The sequence below is a fragment of the Fonsecaea erecta genome (assembly GCF_001651985.1).
Source record: "Fonsecaea erecta strain CBS 125763 chromosome Unknown Scaff3, whole genome shotgun sequence".
Taxonomy (NCBI): domain Eukaryota; kingdom Fungi; phylum Ascomycota; class Eurotiomycetes; order Chaetothyriales; family Herpotrichiellaceae; genus Fonsecaea; species Fonsecaea erecta.
This window is the reverse complement of record NW_017387246.1, coordinates 62,192-88,365: the sequence shown is the minus strand read 5'-3', so window position 1 is coordinate 88,365 and position 26,174 is coordinate 62,192. Positions and strand designations below refer to the sequence as shown.

Genomic DNA, 26,174 nt, shown 5'->3' with positions numbered 1-26,174 from the left:
CTCCCTGCTTTTTGGTTATCGTGTACCTGTTAATATATGCCATGGATAATGATATACCATAGCCGCAGCGAACACGCAGTCTACCACCCAATCGTTTTTCCCCCATGCCCAAAACACACCCCGTATATGCAAATACAACCCCTACGAGCCTAGTGAGCCCCATGGCACACGGGTCCCCCTCCGAACATGGCCAAACAAGGGACCTCTGTACACCCGCGATTCCGAGCACTTCGTAACGCAGCCGAGAGTCGTCCACACAAGCAAGCAAGAGAAACAAACAAACACACCGAGGCCCCGTCGTCGAGAGAAAAAAGAGAACAAGGAAATGCAAACACTTGTGGGCGAAACCCCCCCCCCTCTTCCCTCCCCTTCCCCCTCCTCCCCCGTGCCTCAGTCATAGCGAGACGTGCCGTCCCCCATGTCAAAGCGATGTCGTGGCAGCCGCTTGACCGGCGGCGGCAGATGGTCATGTTTGGCTTGCACCTTCATCCGGGCCGCCACCTTGTGACACCCGGTCTTGGACACATCAATCGCATCAAAGGTCGGTCCCATCTCCTCACGGGAACAGCAGTCGACGCCCTTGATCCATCGATCGTTGAGCGCGTCGCCGATACTACATCGCCGGCCGGGATCTGGGTGCAGCATCTTGAGAAGACACCGCCGGATGGAATTCGACGGCAGCGCATGGAAGATGGGTCCGCATTGCGGATGGCAGTTCTCGTCGATCGCCGCATCCGTGAATTGCGCCAGGAAAGATTGCCAGCCTTCCAGGAAGAGGGCATAGTTCATCTCTCTCGTGCTCGCGCTCGGCCATGGGTTGCCGATGTGAAACATGGTCAGGAAGAGGATCGCGCACCCCCAGACGTCCAACTTGGTGGGGTCGTACTCGCCGTCTTGGGCCAGCACCTCGGGCGATATGTAGGGCTTCGATCCACAGATCCCCGGAGCCGACTTGCGAACCTCTCTCATGCCCTGTCCACAGAGTCCTCGCGACGCGGCGATGCCGGGATGGTCGCCACAAAACACTTCCGAGACCCCAAAATCCGTGATCTTGATGTACCCGTCGTCCGTCATCAGCAAATTTTCCAGTTTGATGTCCCGGTGAGCAATGCCATGTTCATGCAGATAGTTGACCCCGCGCAGCACTTGCTTGAAGATGCAGTTCCGGTCCTCGGCCTTGAAGTACTTGCGTTCCACCAGGCTGAAGAGCTCGCCCTGCGGGCAATACTCCATGACGTGATTCCAGCGCCCATTATTCGTGCACAGCCGAACCGTCTGCACAATGTTGGGATGGCTGAGAGATTTGGCGATCGTATATTCCGACTTGACTTTCCGCACGTACTCTTCCTCGGTTTCCCGTGCCGACTTCTTGCGAAACTCCTTGACCGCATACAGCACCGTGCCCTCCCCCTTCTTCTCCCCCTTGCGCAGCATGATCTTGACCGTGGCACTGGCGCCCTTCCCGATCTCTTTCCGCCGACCGATCTTGGAAGCCGACACGAATTCGTCTTCCAAGGGACAGACGTCGACCACGAAATCTTCTCGGGGATCCGCGCTCAGGCGGCGAGCTTTGGCCCCGGCGCCCTCCTGGGCGGGGAGCGAGAAAGGCGACGAGCGAGTCGCCTGGTCGTAGTTGCTGCCATAACTCCCCGTGCGGTGGACCGCCGGCTTGTTGGACGGGCTGAGGTATTTGGATTCCTTGTGGGATTTGATCTTCGAAAGGAGGCTGAAGCCGCTCGAGGTCCGTGTGGGTGCAGGAGGCTCCCTGGTCATGACCGACATGGTCTCGGCGGTGGTCGAGACGATGCCGCGCCCGGTAAGAAATGGAGCTCACGAGTAGTGAGCGGGAACTGAGGAGGAGCCAGTGCGACGAGCCGTGTAGCAGGAAGATGACGGCCCTTTTTGAGAGTCGACCTATGTAGGGGCCGTCCGAGGGAAGCAACTTCGAGACGTTTATGGGGGTGGGCCCCTCAACCGAACTGACCGAGACGGTGGGATTGCTGGGAGCACGAGAGGATCTCGAGACGCAGGTGGGTATGCACGCAATGCGCGATGATCCAATCCTGCAGCAAACGGAGTTGGTCACTCGCAATGGGCCGCTTCGTGCAAAAGGCGAATGGACGGGGGGAGGGGCAGCAACGCCTGCGGCATTTCCAGCAGGGGGCGGGTCCCAGCTGGGTTAAGGTGCCACTATGCAAAGCAGATAAGACTTGTTGTGCCCGGTAGGTCGAACCCAAAATCACCATCCGAGGTCGATACCAGGTGTGGTGTTGAGTTCCTCGTGGCTGTCCCTCGTGGTGTCACTGGTTAGGGTTCTAGACCTGTGGTCCTTGCTCTTTTCACCTTTGGCATCTGGTGCTCTCTGTCCGATTTCTTCTGCTCGGGGAGCCAGTGTGTCCCGGGGCACCTTTGCTGGATCGTTCACCAGAGATCGCTGCCGTGTGGACCGACGACGAACCGTGGTATCCGGTGGATTGGCAAGTGAGTGCCAAAAGACACGGTTGAGTTTGAAGTGGGTCGATGCTGTTGAGAGAAGAGCAGGGCCCAGGTGGAGTGATGAGAGAAGCTTCACAGAGGAGGACGAGAACAGCAGGGGCGGTCCATAGGAAAATGTCAGCAACTATGTACAGGATGTGAGGGCACAGGGGACATGGCTGAGGATAGACAGAAAATGAGGCTGTCCGTCAACACCATCTCCAGCTCACCTTTGAATGGGATGGATCGATCGGCAGGTGGTCAAAGAGCGTGGGATGGAGGATGATGGGTCCGATCACGAGGACTCGGCTAATCCCAGCGAGTTGGGGAAGTGGAAGTTGAGGGTATTAGAGGAGGTAAGAGAGAGGGAGCGGGTGAGATAGAGATGCGTAGAGAGGAAGGAGGTCAGGTGTAGATATACAACACGGGCTCTGTCGAAGATGCAAGAGGAATGAGTCCTATTTTTTATATATCAACCTCTGCTCACGTCTACTACTACTACTACTGTATACATAGAATGCTCTCAAATATCCAACCCACGGTGCCTTGCTCATCCACCTGCACTCCAAACTCGCTACTGCAGCCTCCAGAGTCCAGCACATGCAATATGCAATGCACTCCACGCCCATCCTATTGCTTGTCTTTGGTGCTCACCTGTCCACCCCCGCGCGCTATGCCTAGTGAGCCTAGCGAGAGCCCCCGTGGGCCCCTAGAATTATTACCTACTGTATTGTCGCCCCGCACCCGGATATAGGAAGCGCCCTCTGTGTGCCTTCTTGAACTCGATAATCACATACTGTAGAATCTGTTGCCGTCTCCTGATATCGAATTCTACCTCCCATCATTGCCCGACTGCTGGCCTGTCTCTCTCGCCATTGTAAGTACACTCACTCCGGTTGTACAGTATATCCCTCCTCAGCACACTGCTCTGTCCCTGGAAGACACCAAGCTCCGCCTCCATGCAAGGGATCCTCCGAGACGGGTCAGCCTGCGCGATTTATTTCTTCTGGCCCTCCTCTTTGACATTGGTCTCAGGCTGCTCATGTTGTGTAACCCTGACTGAACTCGTCCAGAAATGATCCGTGGTCGAACTCCGGCCTGTTGCTGCCGCCCCTTTGCCGCCCCTCCTCCGCAAAACGCTTCCTTCCCGCTGGCCTCCTGCGCCCAATTGACCACTGGACATGGCCTCACCGGCCCTCTCCCCCCACGCTCAAGGTGACACTGGTCGGTCACTTGTCTGCATTCTGACGTCTCTCCAGGGGTGGTGTCCCACCTGGCTCTAAACCGCTTAAGCATCGCCCTCCCGCCTTCCGCACAACGCACCACGCCCAACGCCCCAGAAGGCCTCACGGGAAACGGCACATGGTCAGGCGGTCAGTTCACTCCGCCAGGTACCAAAGAATCAACCCAGGCCAGTGGTAGGCCCGAGCCGTTCTCTGCCGCCAGCCCAAAAGGCCCCTAAAGAGCTGATGCGTGACTGGGTGCCCTCATTGGGCTGATCGAACTATGGCCCTGCGCTCAAAGGACCCAGCAGGAAAGGAAAGGGAAACAAGACCATCTTCTCATTTGCCTTTCTAGAGTCACCGCTGATTAGAAGAATGTACTCTGCTGCAACAAGTATCCATCGTCCACAAGCAATCGGGCCACTGAAAGGCGAGCAGAAACTCACCGCCCTGCCACCTCCGCAACGGCCTCGACGCCTCTTTGGTCAGCCTCATCCCACGGCTCGCCTCCACCAGCTTCACTTTTTGGATCCATGCCTGCATGAGACCGATATCGACACGACATCTTCCGCCTCCCCCGATTCACTGACCTGTCCCCCTCCTCCGCCTCTATGCGTCTTGATGCCCGTGACCATTCAGGTCCTCCACGCCCTGGCTGTGTTCGCGCTGCATGCGAGCCTCTATCTCGCGCAGTTGACTCTCCCGTGCCAGCAGCTCTTGTCGTTTCTCATTGATCTCTCGCTGAACCTTAACCTCAATCTCCCGCAGCTTCTCCTCTTCACGTCGCAACTGCTCCTCCTTCAAGCGGACTGACTGGTTGGCAAGGTCTTCGGGGTTGATCGACGAATCTTGGGCTCTGTGACACAAAACAATTAGTCAACCTGCAGACATAACACCATTGCGGTCAGGGTCACGTACGAGACACCACCATCCACGCTCTTGCTGAGTTTCTCCGTTCGGTAATTTTCGTACAGGAAGTCGTGGGTGATCTCTTTGAGATCGGCAAGGTGCGAATGCAGGAGGGCGCTGCGAATGGCCAGGAAATCCGAATGACGCGGGTTGTCGACTTCCACAATACCCCAGGGGTACTGTCGCGCACGGACCCGGCGTCCTCCAATCTCAATCACATCTTCCGAACCGACAATGGCAAACGGCATCAAGCCACGTAGCTCTGCGTTTTCCTCCACCGTGTCCTCGTCATCCTCTTCGATGTCGTAGGGGAAGTTGTAGACAGGGATGCGGTAGTGTTCAATATCTTCCATGACCAACTTCTTGGACTCGGCCAATTCGGCCGGGGTCAATGAATCGGCTTTTCCGATGACTGGGATGACGTTGACACGGGGAGAGAGACGCTTCATCAACTCGATGTCAAGCTCGCGGAGACCGTGGCCAGTTGGGGTGATGAAGTAGAGCAGGGCATGAACACGATTGTCTCGGAATCGAGGGTTTCTCTTGATACGGGACTCCTCGGCCAAGATGTCGTCGTACTGGCGCTCCAAGTAGCCAACAATTTCGCCGAACGCTGACTCGTTGTCAATCTGATCACCGAAGCCCGGGGTGTCCACGATGGTCAGTGATACACGTGTGCCCTCCTCGTCCAATTCCAGCTCTACAACATGTTGTCAGTTCACATCCCTGACGAGCTTTGTAGAGAAAGATGTCTTCTCTCAGGCCACCTACCGACAGTGACGGGCTTGATTCTTACTCCTTCCTCCAGGTGGGCATTGGCTGCATCGTCGGCATCCTTGGGCTGAAGGACTCGCTTGCCACAGAGGGTGTTGACGAAGGTCGTTCGGCCTGTGAGCGGTCAGATCAGGGTGATGGTGAGGGTCGAGTGGAGGGAAACCCGTACCAGTTCCACTCGCACCGCAGACCATCAAGCAAAACTGAATTCCTTTCTTGACATTCTTCTTTCTCCGGATCTTTAACTGCGCCAGGCGCATGCTGTTAGTAGAGAACATGGTGGTATCGACAGGCGGTTGATGGGAAATGGGGAGTGGTTGGTGCTGGGCGATTAGGGGGTTGAATGTGCAAGAGCGAGACTGCGTACCGCATTCATCGGAGAAGACATGGTTTCGGTAGGGCAGCGTCGGCGTTGAGGGCGCCGGCAGAAAAGAAGGACGCCCGAAAATGGAAGCGGTCGACAAGACGAAACGAGGGTATAGAATAGAACAAGAAAACAAAGGGTTGGACGCGCGACGACTTGGGGTGGAAGACGGATGGATGAGGGTGTTCGATTGAGGTGGTGGACAGGCGACTTTTCAAAAATTAAGGGGAAGCCAGGGATCGACGCGCCAATTGGTGCCAGCTGGACTCTGGGGGTGGCGCTTTCCCTCTTTGAGCTTTGCTTCATTCATTGTGATTCTGCCTGCGCTATATGGCCCTTTCACAACTCTCCCCGCGACGACGACCTCTTCTTCTCCCTCGCTGGCTGTGATGAGCAGCATTCTTGTTTGACACGTCGTTGGTACACCCATGTTACTGGCCTAGGTCCTTTCCTGAAAAGTCGAGGCAGGTACCTACCCGTCAGGTAGGTCGCAGGTTCTTCTGATTGACCTGGTGTGTTCGTCATGTCTCATCGTCACAATAATCGACGGTCGGGCAACTCGCGACGACAGCAGTCTGTCGACTTTCCTCGTTATCCTCCCATGTCACAACCTCAGACGGAGCTGCCGGTATCTGCTCTTCCCCCTGCTCCTCGACCTTCGTCCACTTCTGCTGCTCTTCCCATATCCATGGCTGTACCTCCCGTCCAGCTTGCGGTTCAGGTCTCAGACTACGAGTCGGACAATCCGGGCTACCAGTCAGACTACCCGACAAAGCCACCTCCTCCCAATCGCACCAACGAAGAACTCAACCTCTCCGTCCTCAAACGCCACAACCCTCAGATATCTTCGATTCTCTCCATAGCTCCTTACGCCGTTGTTTACGAGTTCTCTCCGCTCCCCCAACCAGAATGGACAAAGACAGGAGTGGAGGGATCCTTGTTTATTTGTGAACTTACTCCTGGGGTCCTGGGTGAAGACCGGTATTCTGCGATTGTTCTCAACCGAAGAGGCTTGGACAATTTTGAAGCAGAGCTCAGAGAAGGGGAAAATGCTGGCGTCGAGATAACGGGGGAATATATCATCATTAGCTTCAAGGAAGGCTACGAGCAAAAGATCTACGGTGTCTATATCTTCCATGACGCGCCGGGCACCTCAACTGAAAACGCCCAGAAGCTGAACGGCGAACTGATGAAGTCTCTGGCTGATCATGCTGGGGTCAGCAGACAAGCCGCCGAAGCGGCTGCCTCAGCTAAGACTGCGCAACACACAAATGGACATATGCTCCAGGCCGAGCAGACGTTGCAAGATCAGCAAGGAGGTGCTCCGGCTCCTGGTCAGCAGATCAGTTTGCAGCAACTCTTTGGCCAGCAAAGATCAGACGATGCGGCCTGGAGTGTTCGAGCACATGAGTATGATGGTGGAACCCAACCTCCGTCACAACCAGGGCTGCAGCAGCCTGACATGCTGATTGATCTCTTCAGGAAAGCCGGCTTTTCAGGAAGATAGCTTGAATGATGATGAATTGCGCTTGCGCTTCCAATTCTCAGAGCTCGGGTGTTTCTGCTTTCTATATGATCTAAAGGGCACATACTGTTGTATCTTGGAGGCTGTTGTCTTCATCCAGGACATCCCTCAGCCAGCGGCTCACTCGTCTTGCCACAAACTCGCTCTGGTTCAAACACCATGCATGGACCATAGCTTCTGTTTCCAGTATGTGGATTTTTGCTGCTCTTGTTGTGGTCGTCGCCCTGCCGCTCGTCTGATCTTCCACGGTTACCACTTCTTTCGTCTCTTCAGACTCCAGGTTCGGTCGAGGCCGGGCAAGGGAGTCCCTCAGCACACCAATATCACCAGCTTTGCTTCTGAAAATTGCTTCCTTCGTCACGTCAGCGATCCAGTGGTCTTTCTTTGCAAACCAGAAAAACAACCTGGGACTACTGCTTCTTGTGCTCGTTCCCCGTTCACCCTCTACACCGGTCGTCCCATCGCCGTGGCTCGCGCCCCAGACCTCGCGTCCCCAGGCATCGCTTCTGATCTCCTGCATCTCCGCCCTCGCCATGAACAGGGCCTGTTTGACGCCCCGCCGACTCTTCAAGAATGCCATCGTGGCCTCGAAGCCGTGACTCCCCGGGTGCATCCCCGTGAGACGCGCGACCAGCGCGGAGAACCACGCCGGCGGGAGGACTCGAAGGAGCACCGTGTGCAGAAGCATGTGTGCCAGCCCCGGGAGGAAGCTGAGGTAGCTAAGGGCCGGAGTGGCCAGGCGGCCCGAGGGAGAGAGGTGGATGTCTTGGATCGTCGGGGTCAGGAGGATGCACGTCGACACCGACCAGCTCGGGCTCGGGCTCGGGCGGCTTGACGACGAAGGGGTTCTGGTCTCGGAGGAGTCCCCGTCCCTCCCAGCGGAATCTGCGGCGGTGTGTGAGGAGGGGGCGGCCAGCTGGTGGTGGTGGTGGTGGTGGTGATGCCGTTCGTGCCACAGCCTCACGAGTTCCAGCGCAATGTACGCCCCGACGCTGTGGCCCACGAGGACGACGTGGACGACGACTGGCTCCGGTGGCTCCGACGAGATAGTAATGTTTGCGGCGGACAATCGCTGGACCAGGTATTCCACCCGGGCGTAACTCAGCTCGATCTGTTCGCGGAGCGTGTAGATCGTGTGTTGTTGCTGTTGTTCCTCTGCTGCTGTCCCGTTTGCCTCCTCGCTGTTCGCTTTCTTCTTATCTTTCTCCTGTTGCTGTTGCTGCTGGGCACGGTGAGATGGACACGGGAATGTGGGCGGGTAGAGCAGTTCCCTGTCCTCTGTCGTCGACCTGCGAGGGCCGGCAGCAGGTATCCCGTTGTTGTCGTTGTCGTCATCCTCGTCCCTTTTGTCCTTCTCGTTCTCCGTCGCCTCTCGTACCTGACTATTCTTCTGTCCTCTCTGAGGAGCAGTCTCCTCCTCATCCACCTCGAACCCACCGAGACTGAACCCTGCCACCACCGCCTGCGCACACCTCTCACCGCTCCCATCGTACTCGTCTTCCTCGTTCACAGCCCCTTCTCCCGGTCCGTGCTCGTCTGCATGTCCACGCTCACGTCCACGTCCACGCTCCACCCCTCCTCGCAACCCCCGCGCAACGAGGGCCAAAAACGGATGATAATATCCAATCAGCCCCGGATTCCCCGGGACGAAGAAGACGAGTGTCCGCCTCAATTTCCTCACCGACGACAACGACGACGACGACGAGGGCACGTGCAGGAAGGCGTTGGCCGAGAGGCACGATTCGAGCGGCCGCATATTAGCAAGGCGTCCCTTTTCTACCCGATCCGGCCCTGGCACGAGAGACAGGGAAAAATGTGTTCCATATGATAGTTACTTTTCGTGGGTCACATGGTAGTGGTGATGGATGGGGTCTGTCTTGGGCTAGAGGGTCGAATTAATCACAATCTAATATCATGTATCTCTTCAGAAAATGGATGACAACATCCCGAATGGTCGACCCCTTTTCCCCCTATGCGCTATAACAGACGCTCTTCATTGCGGCTGGAGGCCTCAAACAGCCAGCCACCCGCTCCTTATTGATGCAGAACTACCGATTGCTGTGTCTGACGCTGTCGAAACGAGGCACAAGTGGTCGAACGGTACGCCAAAAGCTGACCACACGTGAGTTTCTGTCCATAATATCTGTCTCAGACGTGACCCTTTTGAGCTCCCACTAATGTACATTCGCCGCAAGCGCGACGAAAGATTCATTAAGAAAACCACACACGTATTCCTCCCAGCGCCATCTTCCATGCATGCTCTCCAGAGCGCCCTCGTGCTGTTGCATGACCATAGCCATCCCTTCGTAATAAACTCTTTTCCAGGGGTATCTCTGCCACGTGTGAAACAAATCCCGGGCTCGCTTGCTGAGAAAAAGAAAAAGAAAAAGAAATCAAACGGGCCGTACAGCTCACTGGAGAGCTGCAATCCCAAGCCTCCACGCCTTCGAAGGAAATTCATGACTTTGTGACATCGGGCTCGGTGCTTGAGGCACGACGAGGATTATGACATCCCGGGACGAAGTTTTGAAAAGTGTCATCATACGACCCAGCCGTATGAGGTGGCACGTAGACTGGTTGAGGTCCTGGCGGTGCATTCAGATGTTGCCTCCCAAAAGGAGGTGGTACAAAGCTGTGCATAAAAGACCCTGACCTGTTGGTACTGAGTCCGGCTCTTCGATCGAGTGCTGGATACGATGAGTCATGTGCGAAATTTATGAACGGGGGCGTTGCACCATGGTATGGATGATATCGTTGATATTGTTGTTGTTGTTGATATTGTTGTTGTTGATATTGATAGTGTTGATATTGATATTGTTGATATTGTTGTCGTTGTTGTCGTTGACTTCGCTCTGCAGCAAGGCGAGCATCTTGTTTCGCTTGCCACGCTGCAGGATCTTCTCGCTGCAAACGCTGATCATTGTACTCTTCTTCTGCCTCCTTCTCAGCCTCGGCGTCCAGTTGTTCATCGTCCTCCTTTTGGAAAGTCTCAGTCAGCACGATGTTGCGAACGAACTTGAGTTCGCCAATAATAGCATCGAGGACTTTCGGATCCCGCCCGAGGGCGTCGGTGAAGTCGGCCTTTGGAACGTCCTTGACGTCAAATAGATAGTCTGTATGGTCCGCCTTAGTGGCATGTCGTCTTGGGTTCTTCTTGTCGACAACGCGGCCGAAGAGCTGGGTTTTGAAAACCGAAGCGTTGAACAGTTTGTCCTCAAATGTCCCCCCTGCTTGGAAACGATAGACGAAAACCGGTCTTCGTTGATTCAGTCGATAGGCTCGGCCAATCGCCTGCTGTTCCCATATCGGGTTGAAGCTAAAATCGAAGATAATCACTCGGTTTGCACCCTGGAGGTTTAATCCAAGGCCTCCAGCCCGTATGGAGATCAAGAAAACCCGGTAGTAATCTGTCTGATTGAACTCCTTGGTGAAGGCTTGCCGGTCCGAGGCCTTTGTGTCGCCGTCGATGCGACAAAAAGATGTCTTCATGTCTTGCAGCATCTGGCCCAAGTAATTCAGAGTTGGAATGCTGTGGCTGAAGATTAACGTTTTGTCTCCAGCTTCATTAGCCTTTTCCAAGATGCGTTTGACGGCATGCGTGCGGTAGGACAGACTCGGATCATAAAGCGCCTGTCGCTCGCTCGTATCCGGGAAAAGCTGTAGGGCTCGCCGCATTGCCTCTCGCATAGGCCCCTTGACGTAAAGGGGAACGTTCTCGCTGACCTGACCCAAAGCCATGATCTCGTCCGTACTGTTGCTAGGGTCGGTCGTATCTGGGAGAATGGGTAGGGCTTGCTGTGTTGCCTCCCGCATGGGCCCCACGACCTCATGACGAGCGTTCGCGTTGGCCTCATCCAAAGCCAAGGTCTCGTCGGCACTGTCGCTAGGGTCGCTCGTGCCGTGACTGTCGTTGGGGATCCGCTGATCCTCATTCGCATTTTGCTCATGCTCCTTCATCTTGGTAACGAACCCAGCAGGATGGTGGCAGAGCCATGAGAGCATTGCAAGCCAGCCCGCGATGATTTTCGGAGAGCGAGGTTTCATATCATCCCTTGACTCGCATAATTTCCGCATGTGATAGACATAGATGTCGTATGCCTGTCTCTGTAGGTCTGTAAGGGGAATCGTGATGAAGTATTCGGTCTTTGAGGGCATATCTTTCTCGATGGCGCTAATGTCAGCTCGATTGATTTTGGGATCAAGGTCTCGTTTGAGCACATGTAACTTGCGCAAGGACATCCGCTTCTCGTGGGCTGTGCTATCCGAATAAAGTCCCCCCATAATGGGCTCCGAGTATTTGGAGCGAAACTGGACTATGTCTCCTAGATAACCTGGCGCGATCCAGTCGACCATAGTATGGTATTCTTCAAGATGATTGTTGAGAGGAGAACCCGACAGGGCGATCCTGCTCGATGTCTTAAAGCGTTTGGCAATCTGTCCTATTTTCGACTTGGCATTTTTCAACATGTGGGCTTCATCTGCAATGACCAGGTTTGGTTCTTGCAACAGAATCTGTTCAAGGTCGACCGGAACAGTACCCTTTTCTTTTGCTGTGATGCTAGCCGTGATTGCACCTCTAAACCGTTCGTACCCAATAAGAAGAACACCGCCTTGCTTCGACCAGGCCCTGATAGTTTGAATATTGTCTTGTTGATAGTTCGAGTCGACCTTGTGAATAACCCCCAGAACGGCAGGATCAGGAGTCCACATCAGGAGCTCATCTTCCCAATTGTTCAACAGAGAAGCAGGGCAAAGTATGAGGGTCTTGCTTTTACGCAGATGTGGTGGGATATGGCTCCTGACCTTTGGATCCTTACTCTGGTTGCAAAGAGAGATCGTCACAAGTAAAGAGACCACCTGCATCGTCTTACCGAGTCCCATGGTATGCGCCAGGATACAACCTTGATGTTTTGGGTCTTCAACAATCTCGCGCCACATAAACTGCAGGCCATTGACTTGATGAGGCTTGATGCGTTGAGCAATATGTTGATGCAGTCTGACATGTGGTTCTTCTAAATTGACAATACAGACTGCATTCCCATCGACTTGCATCAGAGCCAGCTTTTCGGCCATGTTTTTCCGTCGCTCTTCTTGTGCTTGAATCCTGGCCTTGTCGGTATGTTGAAGGGACTTCGCCTCCTGGCTTTCTTTCACTTTGCGCTTGCGCTTCTTGTGGGACGAAGGCTGAGCCTCTTCCAACGATTCATTCAATGTAACATCTGTCATCTGTTCGTCTGCATCGTCCTCTGTTTCAGGAATAGAGAGAGAGTCTGAGGCTCGCTTTCTTTTCCTGCCATTTGTTGGTGTCTGAAATCTTGTTTGGTTCCTGAGATATGTCTCCACGACCTTCACCAGTGAAGTGTAGAATGGAACGAGGGCAGTATCTTTGTCCGCAAGTGCCTCGTCCTTATGGAGTTCCAGAAGCTCGAAATTTTCGAGCGCATTCTGACCACAAATATATGTTACATAGAGCAAAACCAGTAACCTGGCGCTCAATTGATGGTCTGGCTCGACCCCTGGGATCATGCCTCTTTCTTCTCTTTCCCTTTCCTCAAGAGCAGCGAGACCATTGATAATGACCGTCTCCCGAGCCTGGCTGGAATCTGCGATGGAGCCCAGAAATATGGCCAGGCCGGTAGCTGCGCCTGGCCTAAGTTCGTACACGGCCTTTGCAAGCGCCCGCCGTTTGTCGATAGGGTCTATATCTGCCCATGATGCACGTCTCAAACCCTGAAAATCGTTCACCCCTGGTAAGCTGGTGTCATCTTGGGAAGACAGATTCTCCAATTCAGAGTCTGTTGAGTCCAGAACAAGAATATGCTTCGAGTTCTTCTTTGGGATGTCTACTCGACTTTGAACGGGATTGAGTTCTGGTGTGTGAACGCTCCAGTCAGTAGAAGTATCGTTGGCGCTCTTTTCAGCTCCAGAGGGGGAATCGCATGTCAGATCAACAGGTGCAGCCGCAGAACGCCCTTTCTTTCGATATCTAGAGTTCGGAAGACGTGGAGAGACGTCTAGGTCCGAAGAGTCGGAAGTGGAATGATGAGCCTTGGAAGGCTTCCACTTCACATGTGCGGCACGTGTGGTATCTGAGGTTCGAGAACCTTCGGTCTTCATGTGTATTGCCTTTCGGTGACGAGCTGGGGTAATGATCTCATCTTCATCTTCGCTTTCGATATCCGCGTCGTTAGCATTAATGTCAGGCACCGAGTACTGACGATTATCGATGGGAACTTTCGGACGTACGACCGTTGCACTAGGCTTTCTTGTTGTCGAGGGAATGATAGGCTCCCAGCTTTCTGCGTCCGGGATGTGGTATATAGTATCCTGGTCAGAGGTGTCGTCAATGAACGATAACCTATCTTCATCACTTGATGTTTCTGGCTCGGATTCGAGGAGCTCTTCATCTTCCTCCAGGACTGGGGGTTTTGGAGCCCGTATCGCTTTAAGCGCATCTTTAGGAGGTTTTTCGGGTGGAGTGTCCTGGAGCATGGCCTGGACATAGTACTCGTTTTCTTGGTGCTGATGGACGGTCAATTCGAGACTTTGGCATTGTCTCCTGACTTCATCCGGCTTGTGCCAGGTCATTCGAGCGATCTCACGTCTTATGATTTGCAACCTGCACAGAAGGCGATTCGTTTCGCGGTTGAAGGAGTCACTCTTTTCTTGTCGACATTTGTTGCGGGCTGCAAGCATCCAGTGACGATAGGCCTTCCTTTGGGCAACCACGAACTTTGATTCGCGCCACTCCTGCCTGTATGCATCTATGGTCGCGTCTATCACGCTCTCGACCTCAGTTGGCGTCATATTGGAAGACGGGGTGCGCAATTTCTCTTCGTCCGCCTTCTCTGCTTCAATCTCCTTCCTGGTGTCATCGTCGAGCTCGTTTTCATCCCCCGACTCGCCATAAAGAGGGAGCCCATCAGAATCCTCCACTGGGTACTTATCCAGAAGGTATTCCAGGCCGGACCAATTCGAACTACCGCCGTTTTCCCCTACAGAGACCTCAAGAGAGTCACCTCGCGCGCTCTCAGGTAAGTGGAGGACGGAACTCCGTGGCTGATCCTCCTGGAGAGCTGTGAGCTCGGGAAACTCTTCTACTTTATGTACCCTTGCCCGACCGCTGCCGGGCGGGAACAAGGTAAAGTATTGTTCGGAATACGGAGGCTTGACCCTGGACTTGCCATAGGGTATCTTGATCCTCCATCCGCTTTCAGGTAGGATAGTCGTGCCTTGACGTAGGAAAGATCTCATTAATCGACCTATTGTGCGACGTTGGCCAGCAGGCAAATCGGCGGAGATATGGAATGAAACTGGTTCCTCGGCAGCGACCGCATACAAGAATTCATCAGTAAATCCAGTTGGAATTTTGTAGTAGAATACATCCTGTACAGGAAGCGGATCCTGGCCGAGATAGGCGTCCTGATTTGACTTTACTGGAGTGGCCTCGGGTAGACGAGTCGGCGCGATTCTCCTCTTGCCGTTACCGCCAGCATGTTCTCTTGATGGCTGCAGTAACAGAGGAGGCGGTAGTTGATTTCGAGTTTTAGAGGCGACATCATCAACCACACCGTTTACCAGAGGGCCAGCGACAGTAGGGTTTGATTGTGACCGGGAAACATGGTAGGGACGATGATTGGAAGGGCGAACGCTTGGAACTGAGGGATCAGCAACGCTAAAAGTCGCCAACCCAGGTGAACTGAAGGTGGGACCCTTAGAAACGACCCGCTGCTGGCCCGCCGCACTGGTAAGAGAAGGTGACGGAACAGGATGCAGTGGCTCAATAGAGGGTTGGACGCCGAGACCATAGAATGCGGGAGATTGTGAAACTTCCGAAATCCGAGACTGGGTTATCTGAGGGGAGTTATATGTGGCTGAGCGCATCCGGGTGAAACCGTCTGCTTGAAATAATGTCCGCTGATAGCCTTTGGAGATCGAACGGAAATACTCCACCGCTCTCATGATGGCTCGTCTCTGACCAAATGACGGGATCCCCAGGTCGTCCTTCAGAGTGGGTATGTCGAGAGCGAGCAGATTGTCCCCATCGACATGGTTTCGCCGAAGAGCATCCTCCAAGCGATGGCGGTCAGGGATCAACTGAGGCTTTTGGTTGTTGAACCAACGCGGAGTTGAGCGCTGGCAGAGTTCGTAGACGACTTGATCGATTGACCAGTCCTGAGGGTCGTCGTCGGTTTCGAGAACAGGATCCATGTTGAGCCACCATCAGGCTGGCGCCAATGAGAGATGAGTGAGGACGTGTCAGCAAAACAAAAGTGGCGAGGCGAGGTTAATTCTGGGAGAGTGAGCAGGAAGTGAGGCGCAGGCAATGCCACAGAGAAGGAATGCCAGTCGCTTGGAAGCAAAAACGTTGAGCAGCGCTTTTGATATGTCTGAAAGTGACACAGGTTGAGAGAAAAAAGACAAAGCCGAAACCCCACCACCCCTCAACTCCTTGTCCTGCAATTGAAACGCATGTGGCAAGGGTACTCGCATGGTCCTGCACAATGTAAGACTTCGTTCGTCTGCTTGGGTGGGTGATGGAGAAACAATGAACAATATCCCGGCGTCAAAGCTAGACAGGAGCAGTTGAATTCAAGATCCGGCGGCAAAGTGAATCGGGGCTGGGATAAGCGTTTTCGCCTTAGTCAGTCTTGCCAGGGTGGGAAACTTACGCGGGCGTCAATGGGAAGGTAGAGCGAGCCCTTGCCCGATTGCTGACTAACCAACCCGTGCCTAGCGGAATCTTGTCTACTCGGTAGAGACAACAGACAACTCCCCTCTTTAACGGCGTTGCACTCGAACTACGGTCTCACAGCCCTACAAACTGCGATTAACAATCTCGTCGTCCCCAAGACTATGGCAGATCACGCTGCCAACCAAGTCTACCTTGACTATCCTCCGGCATTGACGCCCGAGCAGGAAGAGTATCTTGCTCAGACTGTGAAAAACTGGACTGTAGAGCATGGGCTTACAGTTAGACCGTCCACGGCCATCGTCCCAGAGGAGACGAATCCGAAGAATGTCCTAGCTACTAATGCCCCGGTCACTCTGTTTCCGAGCCCGTTCCCCAAAGCTTGCTTCGAACAAGCTAAAAGCATCCAGCCGGTCTACAATGAATTGTACGCCAGCATTGCCAGCGACGCGCAGTGGCTGGAAGAGATCATGAAAGAGTGAGTAGAGTGCCCTGACAGGCTGGGCCCTGGCTCTCTGTGTGCTTCCACCACTTGTTTGCAGCCATAACCCTGCTGCAGACGCATTCTGAGACTGACATCGAGCAGGCTTATCGAGGTTGATGACTTTCTTGCCAATCTCTGGAAGATACATATGGCCGTCAAGGAAGAGGGCTATGTTCAAGACCTATCTCTAGGGATGTTTCGCTCTGATTATATGGTTCACACTGCGGATCAGGCGCCACCATCCCTCAAGCAAGTCGAATTTAACACCATCTCCTCGTCATTTGGGGGGTTAGCTTGCCTTGTTGCAGATATGCATACTCATCTTGCGACCTTCCCTTCTCCGAAGCAATCGGTGGCGTATCCTCTGCATCCCCTGTTTGCAAACTCGGCCGGCGACAGCACCATTCACACTATCGGGCATCCTCCTCACAATGAGGCCGTGGCAACCCTGACTGCAGGCCTTGCAGCCGCTCATGTGGCGTATGGACCTTCGAGATCAGAGCCCCGACTCCCAACTTGTGTCATCTTTCTGGTCCAAGACAACGAGCGCAACGTCTTCGACCAACTGGCCCTCTCTAGTCATCTATACCAACACCATCATATTCCCTCGTTCCGCCTCCCAACCAGCAAGATTCTCGCTCAGACGTCCATACCGTCAAAGGACAGCAGTCCTTATCGGCCGTTGATTTACACACCGCCATCGTCCCCGTCTACTCAGTTTGAAGTCACCGTGGTGTACTTCCGAGCACTCTACGCTCCGACGGAATACAACACACCCACATCCTGGGCAGCACGCCATCACCTGGAACGCAGCGCCGCAATAAAATGTCCCACCATTCTCCTCCACCTTTCCGGCTCCAAGAAAGTCCAACAAGTCCTCACCGCGAGGCCTCCCGACACTGATCATCTCAAAGCCTTCCTTCCGACTCACTCTGAGAGCGTCCTGGAAAACCTCCGCTCGACTTTTGCTCCACAATACTCTCTCTCCGCCTCTGCCTCCGAGACGTTGTCCGGTGAACCGGAGGGAGTGCGCCTGGCTCTCTCTGCCGAGACCGCGGCGAACCACGTGCTGAAGCCACAACGCGAGGGGGGCGGCAATAACATCTACCGCACCAACATCCCACCTTTCTTGAATTCTATCCCAAGGTCACAGTGGAAGCAGTATATTCTGATGGAACTTATCCGGCCACCCACCGCAGCTAAAAACACCGTTCTCCGGAGCGACGGACAGGTCGTCCGTGGCAACGTCATTTCCGAACTAGGGATATTTGGCACTTGTCTGTGGAGAAATACGCCAGGTGACACGAGGCCCGAGATTCTACACAACACAGAAGGTGGTTACCTCTTAAGGACCAAAGGGAAGGATAGTGATGAAGGCGGGGTTGCCGCCGGCTTTAGCTCTTTGGATAGTTTGATATTATATGAAGCATACTAGAGTAGAGATGAGTGCGAGATCTAGATAGCATTAAACAATAGATATACATTTTGGTCGTTGTGTTGTTTATTTGCGTCGTAACGGATATCAGCCATTCCTGCTGACGATGATGCCTCTGAAATTCTAAGACGTCTCGGATGGCCGACCGAGAAGAGCTGAGTCGAACGCTGTCGAGAGGCAGTGTGGAAGCCGATGTGCGTCTCCCGGATGTCAATTCAGAAATAACAGATGCTCCCATGCCTGCGGATTTCGAAAGCTTGATACAAACACTCTTGCTTTTCCTGGGACCGCCCGTTGTGAGTACGGTCAGGTTGGCAAAGGTGCTCATCGTGCCAAACACTAACGTGACCTAGCATGTAATAACACCCACCTCGTGGTGTTTGTGATCAGCACAGTTTCCTTGTGGGGCTGTCGATCTTCCTTCTCTACTTCTTTCGGAAGTAGCCTCCATCGTACAGACACAACAGTCAGACGCAAGGCGTAGCCTTTTGAAGAGCCACGAAGGCGCGCAACCTGAGATAGTTCAAGGTGGCACCTTGGTTCTTCGTTCACGTTCAAGAGAACGAGGTGCTGCGGACTTCCGAGAAGCCCGGCCGTCCTTTGTCGTCGGGGGTCTTGACCTTCTTGTCATGTACCTTTTTGGAACTGCGACGATTGATGATAGCGCTTTTGACGGCAGACTTGATAGATAGAGCAGGTACTGCACAGGGATAACAAATGCGCCACAGATCCAATTCGCAAGGATGAGAACGTAGTTGTTCGGGATCCGATCGGCATTCCGCTGCGCAGCCGCAGCCAGGGACACAACGTCATGCAAACGTGTCTCGAGGTCTTGTAGCCTTGCTTCGATCTGCACAGACGAGATAGTTGATCTTTTCTCGTAGCGGCGCATGGCCCTATTCAGGGCATCTAGCTCCGGCTGTACTGTTTTCTTGACTTCAGATGTGGCTGACGCAGAGGCTTGAACTACGAGTGTGTGGTTAACTTGCTCCTCGTTTTGTCCTCCGGTGTCGGCAATGCGATCGGCAACGTGTGCCTCAAGGTCGTCCAACCTGCGTGAGATATCGCGAAGGTGCTGATTGTCCATCCGGCTTGATTCTTTGAGAACATCGAGGTTCACTCGTCGTTGAAGAAAAAGTGTTCTCCGCTGGACCATCTTTATTAGGTGAGAGATGGGTCGGATTTCGGAAACTAATATGAATATAGTAAGATTGTAATTCGAGACCAAGCCCTCGGATGGCCGAGAGAGTTGGGATCTGATGCTATGCAGAAGCCATGCGGCGACAAGAGGGAATCCAAAACAAGAAAGCAATGCCAGAAGCTCATGGACACGAAGCTCTCTCTGCGCAGCTGCACCGTCTGTGTTGACAAGCTTCGAACGAGCAGCATTAGCACTCGCCTTCGCTTTGCTGGCATCGTCTTCACCACGTCCACCCACAGACAGGGGGTCCTGATCCTCGTCCGCTTCATCGATCGGCGTAAACACGGGAGGAGTGGTTGAATCTGCCAATATAGTGGTCTGGGCAGCACGATACCAGTCCCTGGAGCAGTCATAAGTTTGGGGCTCTCCACACAAGAGGGTCTAGTCAGTCCTTACCAAGGCGACCTGAGAGCCCAGTTCATGAAGATAGCAGCTAAACCTAGTAGTGTCACGTCCGTGATGACAGCGCTACCGTTCTTGAAAAACATGCCTCCAACTGCGGGTAGCAGGGCAAGGCCAAGAGGCAGAGACTGCCAATGAGAGTTGTCGTCATGGTCGTGGAAATCATCATCGTCACGCGCGCGTGGCAGGAGTATATCGTCCGTCGATGAGCGTAATGACTTGCGCGTCTCAGAGAAAGTTTCAGAGAGGAACGAACTTCGACGACGATTGAGTGGAGGGTTGCCTTCGGCGAAGGTAGATGCTCTTCCTAGTGGCCGCTGCCTCAAGCCTTGAGGTGAAGGACTAACTTGTCGACCGGAGGAAGTAAGTGGAGGGAGGACGATGGAAGGAGGTTTTTCCGAAGCCATGATTCCAATCCAGAGCTGATGATGGCGATTCGCAGCAGGGAGTAGATGAGCGAGGGGAGGAAGTCCACGGATATGACTTCCGCAGGTCTTTTGACGCGTCACAACATCCTTGGCCGTTCAAAGGGTCGGTGGAAGAAGAAAGCAAACGACGCAGTCGTCAACCCGATATCATTCCAAAGAGGCCAGGCACTATATATGCCTACAATAATGCTGGCCAGAGCGCGGGATGGGAAAAGACGATTCAAAGGAGTGCCATCAAGGAGAAATATTGTGAACGGAAGATGATGCTGAGTCTGACAAGATGTTGCTGAAGTGGCAGTCGCGGCTCCGGAATAACAAGTCCCCGAATATCTTGGCATACAGCGGCATTCGGGTTGTTCCGAGGTTATTCCGGCTTGCAACAACACCTGTGAAGTTGGGATGTCGTCGCTACTAGTGTACCAGTCCATTGACATCCAGCGCCACAGCACAGCTGAGACTCAAGCAAAGCACCACTGTGACGAATTCCATTTTGAGTTCCAGTCGAAACACCGACGCCTTGGCCTTCAAACGAGGGACACTAAAGAAGGGATACGCTGCTGTTGCGTCATGCTGCAGTTTGCTTCAAGCGTCAGGCAGTTTTAACCTGCCGATGAAAGTTTCTGCTTTCACAAAGATGGTAAGATGGTACGCCACGTATCACCAGCATGGGTCCTTTTGAGGACCAGTTAGACAAGAGCTTGCAACGTACGAGCATGGCTTTCTGGGGCCTACCCCTTTGAGGAGAGCCTTATTCAACACCACTTTGGGAAAGATGTCTCTGAGATATCTGAGGAGCCCCACCAGGGCAGCCATACGTACCAGCGCATCGATGTGAGTTGAGTCAAGGGGACGGAGACTGCGGACATGGTGGCTCGGGAGGAGAGAGCGAGCGACGGTGTCCACTGGCGTGTTTTTGGTATCTCTTCGCTTTTTTGATCTTTCTGTTTGGGGGAGTCAGAACACACGTATCTTCTCCATACAGCAATGATGGCATGGGATCCTTCCTCTATCATCGTCGTCCCCTTGGCCTTATTGGCCCTCCTTGCAGCCTTCCCTCCCATACTTGTTCAGTTGCGGGCTAAGAACTTTGCAGCCTCGGTTCTCCTGATCGGCATCACCATCCTGAACATCCAAAACTTCGTCAATGCTGTGATATGGTCGTCTGACAATCCTCACGACTGGTGGGATGGAAAAATACTGTGTGACATCGAAGTCAAACTCTACATTGGGATATTCCAGGCCGTTGAAGGGGCAATTGCGAGCCTTTTCCGACAGATCTCGATCATCCTCGATCCAGACCGCATGACTGTTACCCCTTGCCCGCAACAGCGCCGAACCACCCGCACGATAGAACTCCTTCTTTGTATTATCTTGCCTATACTCGTCATGGCTGGCCATTATTTGGTTCAGAAGGAAAGATACTGGCTCAGAGAGGTGGCGGGATGCGTGTTGTCCTACGACAACGATTGGGTGGCGCCTTTCGTGACTTACGGATGGCCCATGGTCGTTTGTCTCATCGGGAGCGTCTACTGTCTGATCTCGGTCGTTCGCCTCTGGCGGCATCGCAAGCAGGTTTCGGTCCTGCTTGCGCCTACTCCTGGTGCCACGACCTCCCGATTCTTCAGGCTTTTCGCGCTTGCGTTGGTCCTTCTGGTGGTATATTGCCCGCTGGCCATCTTCGCCTTTATACAAAACGTTCGTGTGCCAATGCATATGTATTCTTGGTCATACATCCATCCCTCTGACTGGTCGGAAAGAATCATCCTGGAGCCCGAGCCTGCCATGGAACCCACCTCGCAGGCCTTCCCCTTCGACCGGTGGGCGCAAATTATCGCGGCATATGTATCGTTCGCATGTTTCGGGCTGGGTCAGGACGCCATCCGGATGTACAAGAACTGGGCTGCAAGAGCGAAGAGCTGTTTTCGTGGAGGCTTCAACGGAAACGTCAAGTCGGCCCCAAAAACACCCCAGAACAACCCTTTGGGTGGAAGTCAGACAAGCGCCACATTCGCTGTGTACGAGCTTTCGCCAGACGACAATTCGAACCCAACTCCGCACTCACCAGCCTCGGGTACAAATCACTGATTGAACGCACGCTATGCAGGTCTCTCCATCAATTGGGATAACGGTGTTGGAACAATCGTTTGATTAGAAGCCTTCCTGCTTTTTAAAATACATAATTCTTCCTAGATAGCCGTGCTGGTAGGTGGTTGGCCCTGCCATCACCGCTCACCAAACCCATGAGTGGCGAAATACATTCGGAGAAGGGATCTTATACAGCACCCACGAACAGCTCCGTATCGTCCAATATTCCTTGCCTAAGCGAAGGACCACCGCAGGCAGTGAGTCGTACCATTCCGGGGTTGTCAAGCCACTTGTATCTTTTCAAGCACCGACGTTCCCTGGTGCGATCTCTTCTTCCTTCGGCTGCGGTCGTTTCAGAACTTCCACTTTTGTCTGGACCAGACTCAATGAGCTCTGTTTCTTCCCGTCCGAATCCTCGTATGTGCGCATGGTAGCATCTCCTTCAAGATAGACCAGTGTCCTATTTCGACCATTGGTCAGTAAAAGTTTGGAGCATATGAGTGAATGGACCCTCAGTTGCGCTCACCCTTTGCTCAATCCCATCACAAGATCTCGTTGGGGGGACCCTTCGGGTGCGAAACTGGCGACGCGGAACCACGATGTCTGTCGATTGTCCTTCGGTCCGTAACTAGAACCCACGACATATTTGATCACTTGGCCCTTGCCGGTCTCTGCGAGTTCTGGGTCTGCGCCGAGTCTCCCCACCAGTGTCATGCGGGCGAGCTGAGACGGGCGAGTTGTCGAGAACGTGCGCTGTGACATGGGGGGCATCGTGGACGCCATGCGCCTGGCTGGTGAAAGGAGGAATGACATTGCGCGGGGTTGGTGGAGGTGGCTGGGAATTTGGAAGAGGGAGGAATGTGCAAGGACCACGGAGGCAGTTGATATTATTGCCAACTGTTGTCGTAACCAAGGTGGATGGCAGGCTGTAACTGCGCGCTCGACGCGGTGCTGGTGGCGCAGGACCTTGAAAGTCGCGATCAGGGGACTGGGGGCGGAGCTAAACCCGATCCGGAAAGTGCATGCATATATCAAATGACAATGTCTTTTGAATTGACGAGCTCGACTCCGAACTCTCAGAACTTCACATGGAGCTCTATGCAAAGTTCATGTCGATGTCTGCCATTGATGTTTGATCGCGAATACCGCCTTCATACTGTGACCAACATATCTTGGCTATGGCTTTGCACAAGATGAACGGTATTGAACTAAGGGCCATTTCACGTCCTCAAAGCCCATCCTCACTCGTGCTCTGAGACATACCCGGGAGGGCAGTTCGTAACTGCAAGTTACGCTTTTCCCGATGTATAGCTTTGTGGAAGCGTCTTCTTCTCTCTCTCCGGATGCTGCAGGCCGCGGTGCTTGGGACAATGCCGTCTCCTGGAGATTCTTTGACTCGGACAAGGACCTGGTCTTCGATCGCCGGAAAAAGCCACAAAGAGAACATACGAGTCCAAGGGTCGAACGAGGTTCGAAATCATTTTTGGTTTAAAGGCACAGGTAAAAAACTCTGCTCCCCAGTTCATTCTTCTGCAGTTGTACTACGTTTAGAGCAATTTGTTCCCGATCAAGCAATGTCAACCTCCGATTTTACGATGAGTCCGGTCGCATGGCTATTCATTTCCATGTTTTCTGGGGCTATTCTGATTCTTGCCATTGTCTATCTTTTTGCGCTCAAGATCCAACGCGACAAGGAGAAAGCAATTCGGAAAGCCGAGGAAGACGAGATCTTTGCCAACGCTATCGCCAATCCAATCACGACACAACAGCCGATATCTCACTAGGCATACTCTTTCCGACATACCTGGTTCAAACAGTGCACCCAAATCTGATCGATGATACAACTACGAGAATCTCGTATTCAAGTGAGCTGTTCAGACTGCATCGTCCGGGGAGTGAGCGGTCTTGGGACGCTGAAACCGTTCAGTTGCCTTTGTTCTCTTCTCAGTGGTCCTTTCTTCGCCTCCACTGATTGCCCAAGAGAAGGTCCTTTGTCCCTGTCACCCCAAAGGGAGTCAGGTTGCACTTGGAACGTTTCGGCCACTGCAAATCACCCTCTAGCTACTCCGCTTCTAGTGCTTGCCACAGCCAAAAACATTGGGGGCCGAAAACCGCAGGTCCAACATCCCACAGCCTCAAAATGTTGCCACTTTCTGCGCTCGTAATCCTCGGGGCTGTGGGGACTTTCTGCACCTTCACGTTCCTGTTCGCAATATATCATACAATCAAAACTAAGATTGAAGCACGACGCCTCAGAAGCGCTGAACCGGATAATGGCATGGCTCTACCACTGACAGAAACTGCAGTGGCCTCTGACACAGGTCTGAGGACTCAGAGATTAACACGGGGAGCAACACCCTCGCCACCACCAATTGCGCGCCCTCATACGCCAGAAGCAGAATATCCGCCTCCTCTACCACAGGAGCTGGACCTGGAAGACAGATTGGGCCCAGCAGAGACGGCACCGCCGTTACAGTTTCCACGGATACTGCGAAAAGACACGTCCAATGGGGGATTCTTGACACCCTCACCACGGGGGTACGAGGCCCAGGCAGACGACTTCATCCGAGCGGAAACGCCGCCACCTCTTCATCCCATAAACCGAGACAGTCTCAGAACCAGAAGAGACAGGGACAGCATGCACGAAATATATGAAATATACAGTAAGCTGCCGGCGACGCCTAAGTCGGCTCCGCCCAGAATCACAACATTCGCGATGGCGGAAAGTAAATGGGCATACTTTGGGCAGAAGCGCGCCGAGGAGATGGAGATGATCTGAATGAGGTGGAAATAAAATACGTATGAACATAAGGAAATCTTATAACATATAGGGAGTCTGAAAGCAGCCTCGAATGCCTCATTATAGTCTGAATACCCCAACCCTTCCGCGTTCACAACGCAAACAACGACTGGTATCAAATTCAAGTTTCAATCTGCTGCGCCATTATCCATTGAAGCGAAACAGAGACTCCGTGGCTGAACAATCCGGGTGTTACGTCCCGAGCGGCAATGCCTCCATGAACATTAGCCTCTTTCCCACCATTTACCACGTCTGGGCGACGAAAGACCGTCTGAGGGCAAAGGATGTGGCGTCAGATTCGGTTGGAAGTCGTATTTAGCATTTATGTAAGCTGGGATTCCCTCCACAATATGGATTGCCCCCTATTATTGGACTGAGGGATCTACTGTAATTATCTTCGTACTCGGTAGTTCTTGACTTAGGTCAGCTCCCACCACGCTGTATCAATGTTCAACTCTTTTCCACATCCCTTCGGTTTTATTTCAAGCGTTTTGCAACGTAGGTGAAATCTCGTGATCATGGATGTAAGTTGTGGGGGGAACGTCGACGGTGGCTGAACAGAAGTTCGGAAAACACAGTCGAGCAGAGCAGTCATGGCTGTTTGCTGTGGCAAAGATGGGCAAAGAAATGTCAACCCAGATTTCCCGGCTCAACGTGGCTCTTCAAAGGCACTAAAGATAAACTTGCTTCCAACGTCCGGAGTGTCTCTTCCACTGTGCAAAAAGTCACCTACAGCTCTCCTCGCATAGCCACGACAGCCCCATCTTGTCTGGTGTTTGCTACCCACGCAAACTAGTCAGGAATGCTCCGCCAAAATCCCATGGACAGCCTGGCCATCAATTGACCTCAGTCAAATACACCTCAACCACCATGAACAATAAAATGAAGACCTTCCGCCTTCGTCGCGTGCCGGCAAAGACTAACCTCCAAAGCCTGGCTTGGTCCTTCCAAGACTTTGTGATTGACCTAGGTGGAGAAGCGAATATCCATGTCTCACCTGTCGACCATTGGGCGATCACTGGTACTCTCACACAAAGCCTTCGATCCTTCTAGGTCATGGCTTAGGTGGACTTCTCATGAAGAGAGCATTGTCGATTCTCGCCACATCTAAGGCACCAACGAAATTAGGCTCTCAAAGACCAAATTGTCCATGCCATTCCGTGTACCGAATAGAGGGATGCGCATAAATCGTTTATTTACCGTTATAGGACCGAAGCCCAACAGGGGCTTGGTGAGCTGCTTGATGAGGGCCTTATGATCTATGACAAACCCCCCGACAGTCTGAGATCCGCATTTACACCTCACGCCAACCCGCAAGGGACGAGCTTGATGGCACAGGGAATGGAATTGTCAGAGGCAAAGAATCCAACACCCTGG

At 53.3% G+C, this 26,174-nt stretch overlaps 10 protein-coding genes across 10 annotated transcripts; 4 read left to right on the top strand and 6 right to left on the bottom strand.

Moving 5' to 3' along the window:
* Nucleotides 1–390: 390 nt before the first annotated feature.
* Nucleotides 391–1,782, bottom strand: AYL99_03290 (hypothetical protein; the record flags this gene model as incomplete). The annotated part of the gene is made up of 1 exon (XM_018834806.1): nt 391–1,782. One exon carries the CDS (start codon nt 1,780–1,782, stop codon nt 391–393), a length of 1,392 nt encoding a protein of 463 aa, XP_018694456.1.
* Nucleotides 1,783–4,307: 2,525 nt separating this feature from the next.
* Nucleotides 4,308–5,659, bottom strand: AYL99_03289 (hypothetical protein; the record flags this gene model as incomplete). Its single annotated transcript, XM_018834805.1, has 4 exons — nt 4,308–4,554; nt 4,617–5,307; nt 5,379–5,495; nt 5,551–5,659. The coding sequence occupies 4 exons, from the start codon at nt 5,657–5,659 to the stop codon at nt 4,308–4,310; spliced, it is 1,164 nt and encodes a 387-aa protein (XP_018694455.1).
* Nucleotides 5,660–6,268: 609 nt separating this feature from the next.
* Nucleotides 6,269–7,252, top strand: AYL99_03288 (hypothetical protein; the record flags this gene model as incomplete). Its single annotated transcript, XM_018834804.1, has 1 exon — nt 6,269–7,252. The coding sequence occupies one exon, from the start codon at nt 6,269–6,271 to the stop codon at nt 7,250–7,252; it is 984 nt and encodes a 327-aa protein (XP_018694454.1).
* A 70-nt stretch (nt 7,253–7,322) lies between these two features.
* AYL99_03287 (hypothetical protein) lies at nt 7,323–9,026 on the bottom strand (the record flags this gene model as incomplete). The annotated part of the gene is made up of 1 exon (XM_018834803.1): nt 7,323–9,026. One exon carries the CDS (start codon nt 9,024–9,026, stop codon nt 7,323–7,325), a length of 1,704 nt encoding a protein of 567 aa, XP_018694453.1.
* Nucleotides 9,027–9,727: 701 nt separating this feature from the next.
* On the bottom strand, nt 9,728–15,481 carry AYL99_03286 (hypothetical protein; the record flags this gene model as incomplete). Its single annotated transcript, XM_018834802.1, has 1 exon — nt 9,728–15,481. The coding sequence occupies one exon, from the start codon at nt 15,479–15,481 to the stop codon at nt 9,728–9,730; it is 5,754 nt and encodes a 1,917-aa protein (XP_018694452.1).
* A 645-nt stretch (nt 15,482–16,126) lies between these two features.
* AYL99_03285 (glutathione synthetase) lies at nt 16,127–17,881 on the top strand (the record flags this gene model as incomplete). The annotated part of the gene is made up of 2 exons (XM_018834801.1): nt 16,127–16,440; nt 16,549–17,881. 2 exons carry the CDS (start codon nt 16,127–16,129, stop codon nt 17,879–17,881), a joined length of 1,647 nt encoding a protein of 548 aa, XP_018694451.1.
* Nucleotides 17,882–18,404: 523 nt separating this feature from the next.
* AYL99_03284 (hypothetical protein) lies at nt 18,405–19,891 on the bottom strand (the record flags this gene model as incomplete). Its single annotated transcript, XM_018834800.1, has 2 exons — nt 18,405–19,422; nt 19,479–19,891. The coding sequence occupies 2 exons, from the start codon at nt 19,889–19,891 to the stop codon at nt 18,405–18,407; spliced, it is 1,431 nt and encodes a 476-aa protein (XP_018694450.1).
* Nucleotides 19,892–20,899: 1,008 nt separating this feature from the next.
* On the top strand, nt 20,900–21,997 carry AYL99_03283 (hypothetical protein; the record flags this gene model as incomplete). The annotated part of the gene is made up of 1 exon (XM_018834799.1): nt 20,900–21,997. One exon carries the CDS (start codon nt 20,900–20,902, stop codon nt 21,995–21,997), a length of 1,098 nt encoding a protein of 365 aa, XP_018694449.1.
* Nucleotides 21,998–22,297: 300 nt separating this feature from the next.
* On the bottom strand, nt 22,298–22,768 carry AYL99_03282 (hypothetical protein; the record flags this gene model as incomplete). Its single annotated transcript, XM_018834798.1, has 2 exons — nt 22,298–22,457; nt 22,524–22,768. 2 exons carry the CDS (start codon nt 22,766–22,768, stop codon nt 22,298–22,300), a joined length of 405 nt encoding a protein of 134 aa, XP_018694448.1.
* A 1,369-nt stretch (nt 22,769–24,137) lies between these two features.
* On the top strand, nt 24,138–24,776 carry AYL99_03281 (hypothetical protein; the record flags this gene model as incomplete). Its single annotated transcript, XM_018834797.1, has 1 exon — nt 24,138–24,776. One exon carries the CDS (start codon nt 24,138–24,140, stop codon nt 24,774–24,776), a length of 639 nt encoding a protein of 212 aa, XP_018694447.1.
* Nucleotides 24,777–26,174: the final 1,398 nt, after the last annotated feature.